Raw genomic sequence first — 7,823 nt, 5'->3', positions numbered from 1 at the left:
ATTATTTTGAGCTGAGATAGTTTAGAGAGGTTTACACATTTTTGAAGAGAGAAGAGAGAGGGAACGTGGTCCTGCGTGACTGGCATGTTTGTCTGAAGTTTATGGCCCTGTCATCCGCTGAGGTTCGTTTTCTCACTGTCACAAACAGCTCCTGTAGGCCCAGTGGAAGGAGCTGTAGTCAGTGAGGTAGAGAGGTCTGTCTTATGTCGAAGAGAACCCCCGCCCAAACCCTTCAAATTTGAGCCTCAAAATGTGCTAACATTGCTGACATAATATAAATAATCTGTCATGAACAAACAATTAATACAAAAAAACATGTAAACAGTTAATTAAAAAATGATTCATACAAATAGGTATAGTCTGTATCAAGGACAAAATTCTATTCTTTCTTGGTGAACTTAAAAAAAGTGATTTCTTTCCTAAAGCCCATCTCCCTCAGTAGCTAACCTACCCTCACCCCATGCTGAGAGGGTTTTCTTGGGCGATGGGAGAAAGTGAAGTGTTGAGTAAATAAACGTTGAGCAGATGTCCGACTGACTGACCAGGGGTGAACCAGGGACACCCGTCCACTTTCTGGGGCCAGCTTTGACAAAACAAAGTGAGGACTGAGGCAAATGGGTGCTAGCCTAGAAACCCTGCCTTTAAAACAGCCACCAGTCACCAGGGCAGCTTTCACAAACATGTCCCCACCACCTCCTGCCTGCCAACCAACACATCAAACCACTGCTATGTGCCTCAGCTGCATCAACAATGCTAACCCACCAGACATCCAAGCCCACTATAAAGAAGCACTGACTGAGACCATTTTAAGCGTTATTATAAGGACAGGGCATGACAAGTACAATGACCGGAAATACATTCTTACTTTACTATGGCCTCATCACGCCAACTGGCACGTAATGCCTCTACAAAGTCCCTCCATTGACCCAAAATAAGTTTGTAAAAAAATTAGAATATGCTGTATACCATTCTGTAAATACATTCTTCTTCCTAAAGAGAATTGCAGCAGGGAATTGTACAGGGAGCACTAATTAATAGAGTAATTTATTATGCATGGAAATAATCTGGGGTAATAGACAAAAATAGGTGTTTGAAATATGCCTTAATTGTCAGCATGTGGGTTGGTTAAGAGATGCTTATGAACAACACTCATTTTTCATAGGATTTCTCAAGGCTCTTAATGTCCATCCGGAGGAAGTGTTCCCGTTTATCCATGGTGGTGAGGTGACAGCTCATTGGTTTCACCACCTGCAGATGCCCCTGTTATTCAGCCGGGGAATAACATGGGAACTGAGAAGCAGCATAGAGTCAGAGAGGAGGAAACCTCAAACTGTCAAAAATATATATTTCAGAGAGCATCCCTCACTAAGTCTCACTGAACCCTATAAAAAGGGTCAGGCGTAGGAACCAACTAAAGATGGACAAAAAGCCCATTCATGTGTAGTGTAGGATCTCAACATTGTTGTTGTTTTTGGAGATAAAGCAATACTATGGAGTGGGCATATAAATGTAAGTATTGATTACAGAAGAGACCAACTACTTACTATATGTTTTAAGATAGAGATGTGACTTATCTTAAACTGTAAATACCCTACAACCACAGTTCAAAATCAGTTGACATTTGTAGAGTTTAAAATCAGTCTAAGGTTCTAGCCAAGGCAGAATTATACATGAGTTTGCAATGCGGTCAAGAAGGCATTGGAAACACTGGTCTGGCATGAATTACACGCCTGTGGTGGCCAGCAGTCGGAAGGAATTCCTGATAGGGAGCCCTGGAGAGGCATAACCCCTCAGCCGAACAAACAGGGCTATGTCCAAACGGCACCCTATTCCCTATATAGTGCACTCCTTTTGACCACAACCTTATGGGCCCTGGTCAAAAGGAGTGCACTGTAGGCCTATAGGAAATAGGGTGCCATTTAGGACACAGCTCAGGCCTCAAAAGGACTTGGACGTAATCCCTCCCTAAGTGGAACAAATGGGTGAGCTGGTTTACCGTCCGGAGGTCACTGCTCACCTGTTTTATTGAGACTCACTCTGCAAGGCAATAAGGATCAAGAAGAGCAATTAAAGACTCCTGTTTGGAGTTGGTACAGGGAGGAAAGGAGAAATTACACGGTTCTTAGAGGAACTTTTTTTATTTCACAACTGGAATGGATCATGTTGCAGACCCACCAGTGATCAAGAAGTTAACATAGAACACATGAACCACTGCATTACTAGAGGTTACTAATTCAAAATGTATTGTTGGCTATTTAGAAGAAACAACAGAAAGAGCAAGAATGAGAAAGAATGGGAGCACATTGTGTCTAAATAAACACTTCCTTCAACTTTCCACCTGATCCCCATATGGTTTATAAAACCTCAAAGATAAAGCATCTATCACCCATGGAATGAACCCCCTAAAGTAACAGGTGCAATCTCTAAAGGCCATGGACGTTAAGAAAAAAAAATCTGAACAAGGGTTTTGCGTGTCAAGAACCCTGTGAGGATATGGTTACTTCCAGACAGTGAGGGAGCAACAGGAAATCGTCTCACACGCGACGATTCTTTGGAGAAATTTACAGTCCTTTAGGTCTATTCAGCAAAAGCTGCCCCCAGTCTCCCTTCACTTCCTCCACGGCTGCAGAGGGAGTGAAGAGGCAAGTCTGAGTTTGCAAAAACTAGAGATATGGATGGATGGAGACCCTTATCTTGGTGTAGTGATCTGCAATGGACTGAACTTTAATCACCTTCTCCTTTTCTGTTTGGCTACCTTTATATCAAAGGCTTTACATGAGAACCTACTGTATAGACGAGAGCCATAATAATCAGAGCCTTTTGTCTGTGTGACCCTGAGTGCTCTAATGACACAACTTATCAAGCAAGGGCACATTCAAAGCAAGGTCTTTCTTTATGACCACATTTATGAATACCTGTGAACTTACAGTTGAAGTCAGAAGTTTACATACACTTAGGTTGGAGTCATTAAAACTCGTTTTTCAACCACTTCACAAATGTCTTGTGAACAAACTATAGTTTTAGCAAGTGGGTTAGGACAACTACTTTGTGCATGACACAATACATTTTTCCAACAATTGTTTACAGACAGATTATTTAACTTATAATTCACTGTATCACAATTCCAGTGGGTCAGAAGTTTACATACACTAAGTTGACTGTACCTTTAAACAGCTTGGAAAATTCCAGAAAATTATGTCATGGCTTTAGAAGCTTCTGATAGGCTAATTGGCATCATTTGAGTCAATTGGAAGTGTACCTGTGGATGTATTTCAAAGCCTACCTTCAAACTCAGTGCCTCTTTGCTTAACATCATGGGAAAATCTAAAGAAATCAGCCAAGACCTCAGAAAAAAAATGGTAAACCTTCACAAGTCTGGTTCATAATTGTGAGCAATTTCCAAACACCTGAAGGTACCATGTTTATCTGTACAAACAATAGTACGCAAGAATAAACACCATGGGACCACGAAGCCGTCATACCGCTCAGGAAGGAGACGCTTTCTGTCTCTTAGAGATGAACGTACTTTGGTGGGAAAAGTGCAAATCAATCCCAGAACAACAGCAAAGGACCTTGTGAAGATGCTGGAGGAAACAGGTACAAAAATATCTATCCACAGTAAAACGAGTCCTATATCGACATAACCTGAAAGGCCGCTCAGCAAGGAAGAAGCCACTGCTCCAAAACCGCCATAAAAAAGACAGACTACGGTTTGCAACTGCACATGGGGACAAAGATCGTACTTTTTGGAGAAATGTTCTCTGGTCTGATGAAACAAAAATAGAACTGTTTGGCCATAATGACCATCGTTATGTTTGGAGGAAAAAGGGGGAGGCTTGCAAGCCGAAGAACACCATCCCAACCGTGAAGCACGGGGGTGGCAGCATCATGTTGTGGGGGTGCTTTGCTGCAGGAGGGACTGGTGCACTTCACAAAATAGATGGCATCATGAGGATGGAAAGTTTGGTGGATATATTGAAGCAACATCTCAAGACATCAGTCAGGAAGATAAAGCTTGGTTGCAAATGGGTCTTCCAAATGGCCCTTGACCCCAAGCATACTTCCAAAGTTGTGGCAAAATGGCTTAAGGACAACAAAGTCAAGGTATTGGAGTGGCCATCACAAAGCCCTGACTTCAATTCTATAGAAAATTTGTGGGCACAACTGAAAAAGCGTGTGCGAGCAAGGAGGCCTAAAAAACTGACTCAGTTACACCAGCTCTCTCAGGAGGAATGGGCCAAAATTCATCCAACTTATTGTGGGAAGCTTGTGGAAGGCTACCCGAAACGTTTGACCCAAGTTAAACAATTTAAAGGCAATGCTACCAAATACTAATTGAGTGTATGTAAACTTCTGACCCACTGGGAATGTGATGAAAGAAATAAAAGGTGAAATAAATCATTCTCTCTACTATTATTCTGACATTTCACATTCTTAAAATAAAGTGGTGATCCTAACTGACCTAAAACAGGGAATGTTTACTGGGATTAAATGTCAGGAATTGTGAAAACTGAGTTTAAATGTATTTGTCTAAGGTAAACTTCCGACTTCAACTGTACATAAACGATGCACTCTTTGTCCTTGAAGAGACTATACAGAACTATTGCCCCTAAATGGACATAAATAACATCCAGAAATGACCCCATTAGACAGAAATATGTCAAGACATATTTAGAAATCAAAGAGCAAAAGGAAAATGGGGCCTTGTTGTGAAGGTTTTCTTCCTTATGAATTCACCTTCGGCCACGCATCCCCTGAGAAAGCTAAAAAAAATCCTAATCCCTCGCCCACTATGGCAAACACAACCTAGAGGAGGTTACGAGATTAACAAAAGGTGTCCTTTTTACAGACTTTGGTTGGCTGGGTAAGACCAATGGCCAGCCACAGAGAGGAAGGGGGCACACATGCCTCAAAATAGCGTCCTGTTGTGTGGAGCGAGTTAACCCTGTTTAAAAAAAAATATATATACACTATTTTTCCAGTAAGTCTGGTCTGGAGCTTGGAGGCACTCTGTTCTTATGGAATCTGACCCTTGACCTCTTCCCGTCATCCTGCCCATATCACAGAGTAATGGAGATGCAGGGCCATATTCTGACTTTGGTTAACTCAAGTTTTCGTTCAAATCTTCCATTGACTTCAATAAATTATTTAGGTCTTGTTGTTGTTGACTTTCACACTGTCTTTAATTGCATCATAATCATTTAACTTACACATTTACATTGCAGATAGAATACAAGCAAGTTTACAACTTCAAATTAAGTTAATCTCTTAATTCATTTTTTAAAATTCTATATATTATATATATATATATAATTGGGGCTATAGGTATATGGAAATATAATGTTCCAGCTTCCGGGTCAAAGGTGATACATGAGGGAAATTCATATAATGGCATGATATAAAACAGTCACATCTCCACCTGCTGGCCAGTACTTACACTGCACTACATACAATTATGACTGAAACCCCTGATTAGCATACACAGTGTACAAAACATTAGGAACACCTCCCTAATATTGACTCCCCTTTTCCACTCAGAACAGCCTTAATTCGTCTGGACATGGACTCTACAAGGTGTCAAAAACATTCCACAGGGATGTTGGCCCATATTAACTCCAATGCTTCCCACAGTTGTGTTAAGTTAGCTGGATGTCTTTTGGGAGGTGGACCATTCTTGATACACACAGGAAACTGTCGAGCATGAAAAAAACAGAAGCGTTGCAGTTCTTGACACACTCAAGTTGGTGCACCAGGCATCTATTACCACTTAAATATTTTGTCTTGCCCATTCACGCTCTAAATGGCACACATACACAACCCATGTCTCAATTGTCTCAAGGCTTAAAAATACTTCTTTAATCTGTCTCCTCCTCATCTGCACTGATTGAAGTGGATTTAACAGGTGACATCAATAAGGGATCATAGACTGACCAGGTGAAAGCTATGTCATGGAAAGAGCAGGTGTTCCTAATGTTTTGTACACTCAGTGTAGAGTATACCCACATCTACAGTCCTCATACTGACTGTGACTCAAAAACAGGCCTCAGTTAATTCAACTTCACTGTAGGTCTGGGGTTGAAGAGCCCAAGTAAGTGCGTAGGTCTGCAACATTTGATTTGAAGATCTTTGCTGGAATGGTGTTCATTTTCAACCGTTTGTATGCCTCAAACCGGTGACAGCCTCCAAAGGAGTAGTAGTAATTCCCTCCTTCCCTGCCCTTGATCCAGAGTATATCAATAGGAGGAACAATGCTGATGTCTGTAGATTCCTAAGGAAAAATATATTTGTTTTTCTATTCCATTTCAGAGGTTCTTTATCACACAGAACAGCGTTTGATACGCAGGTTGACGTTTGTCATGAGTCTTGTAATAATGGTCTATATTGTAAAAATTTATGAAAATAAAAATTGAGGTTAGGGTTAAGGTTAGGTTTTAAATATGATTTTAAGACTGTGGCCATACCAGAGTGCCCACTCTGCAGACCTAATGTTGAATTGCATTGAATTCTGTATTGAATTCTGTGTCGGGCAGAAATTAGCATTTGGCTCAGGAAAGTACCAGCGCTTTGAAAAGTTGCTGGAATTATACTTTCCTGTGGATATATTGTCTCACATTCCTACCTGCAATAAGACCAACCACACAGGCAACCAGTAAAGTAAGTTAAAATACCATTTTATTCTGGTGAAAATTTCCAAACAAATGAATGGCATTAAACTCAGACTGTGAACCAGAGGTATCAGTCTGATTGTCAGGCAATCTGCAGAGCTGCCTCCAGAACAAGATTCATGACGAAAAACGCTAACCTGCTTTTGATACATTAAACATGGAAAAAATGTCATTCCCCTAGAGGGATTTAGGTCTAATACAGTACTAGTCTGTCAGATGTTTCCCAAACAACAAGAGAATCTTGGCAGAACTAGGAAACATGTTTACCTGTATTGTACCCATAAGGCTCTGAACTTTGCACTCATCTAGTAGAGGAGGGATTGGTCGTATGATAACTTCCATTGGCACGTTATGAACTTCCTCGACGTTGTCCGAGTGAATAGACCTATTTTCAATGTTCTTCTTACTGTCCATTCTATTACGAGAGATGTTCAACTGTCTGATAGGTAAACATGTGTGGTTTCCACTGCACCCACAATTTAACAATCGAAATGTGTAATTTGGTTGGAGTCGTACGGCTTTGTAAACGAGGAAGTAGTGTAAACTCATGCGTAATGGCGCATGCAGCTTTCCATTCGCCAACGGCATTGTCGTAACCCAGGATATATCACTGCCTGTCGTTTCCAATGGGAACAGATTAGTCATAGTGAACATAACAAACGTGGAGGGGCAGAGTCAAGCACGAGCTAGCGATATTCTATTGGCGCGTTGTAGCATATTTTCATGTTTCCGTTAGGTAACGCCTACTCTGAAGTGCTCGTGCTCAATAACTAAATTCGCCCTGGCAAAGAGTAAAATCTACACAATTTAGTCCACTCTGTTCGTAACAGATTGTAATTTTGGGACAGAAAACTGTATTGAGATTTAACGTTTCATCGATGAGAAAATTAGTATTAATGTCTGCCACTGGGCTTCCTCTCATCACCATATTTGGTAGTGAGTGGAAACGCCAACCGGATGCTTCACACTTATACATCTGGTGAAATATCTGGATCATTGTTCTATCTATGTCGCCAGTTCGTAGCACAATGAGCCAGATATTTTACAGGCTGTGTAAATGTGAATCATCCAGTTGGCGTTTCCACTCATTACCAAATATGGCGAATGGAAAGCTGCATGCGCCATTACGAATGAGTTTACACCACTTCCTCGTTTACA

General features: G+C 41.0%; 1 protein-coding gene across 1 annotated transcript; it reads right to left on the bottom strand.

Moving 5' to 3' along the window:
* Positions 1 to 5,164: 5,164 nt before the first annotated feature.
* On the bottom strand, positions 5,165 to 7,322 carry srxn1 (sulfiredoxin 1 homolog (S. cerevisiae)). Its single transcript, XM_014136210.2, has 2 exons — positions 6,933 to 7,322; positions 5,165 to 6,268 (listed from the first exon to the last, which is right to left on the bottom strand). Exons 1-2 carry the CDS (start codon positions 7,317 to 7,319, stop codon positions 6,059 to 6,061), a joined length of 597 nt encoding a protein of 198 aa, XP_013991685.2. The 5' UTR covers positions 7,320 to 7,322; the 3' UTR covers positions 5,165 to 6,058.
* Positions 7,323 to 7,823: the final 501 nt, after the last annotated feature.

The sequence above is a fragment of the Salmo salar genome, chromosome ssa13 (genome assembly GCF_905237065.1).
Source record: "Salmo salar chromosome ssa13, Ssal_v3.1, whole genome shotgun sequence".
Lineage (NCBI taxonomy): Eukaryota > Metazoa > Chordata > Actinopteri > Salmoniformes > Salmonidae > Salmo > Salmo salar.
The sequence above is the reverse complement of the archived record's forward strand: the minus strand, read 5'-3'. Positions and strand labels throughout refer to the sequence as shown.

Coding starts and splice junctions, on each gene's coding strand:
- srxn1 (XM_014136210.2), bottom strand. CDS start 7,319: ATGTTCACTATGACTAATCTGTTCCCATTGGAAACGACAGGCAGTGAT. Junction 6,269..6,932: donor GCCTTATGGGTACAATACAG/GTAAACATGTTT, acceptor ATTTTTCCTTAG/GAATCTACAGACATCAGCAT.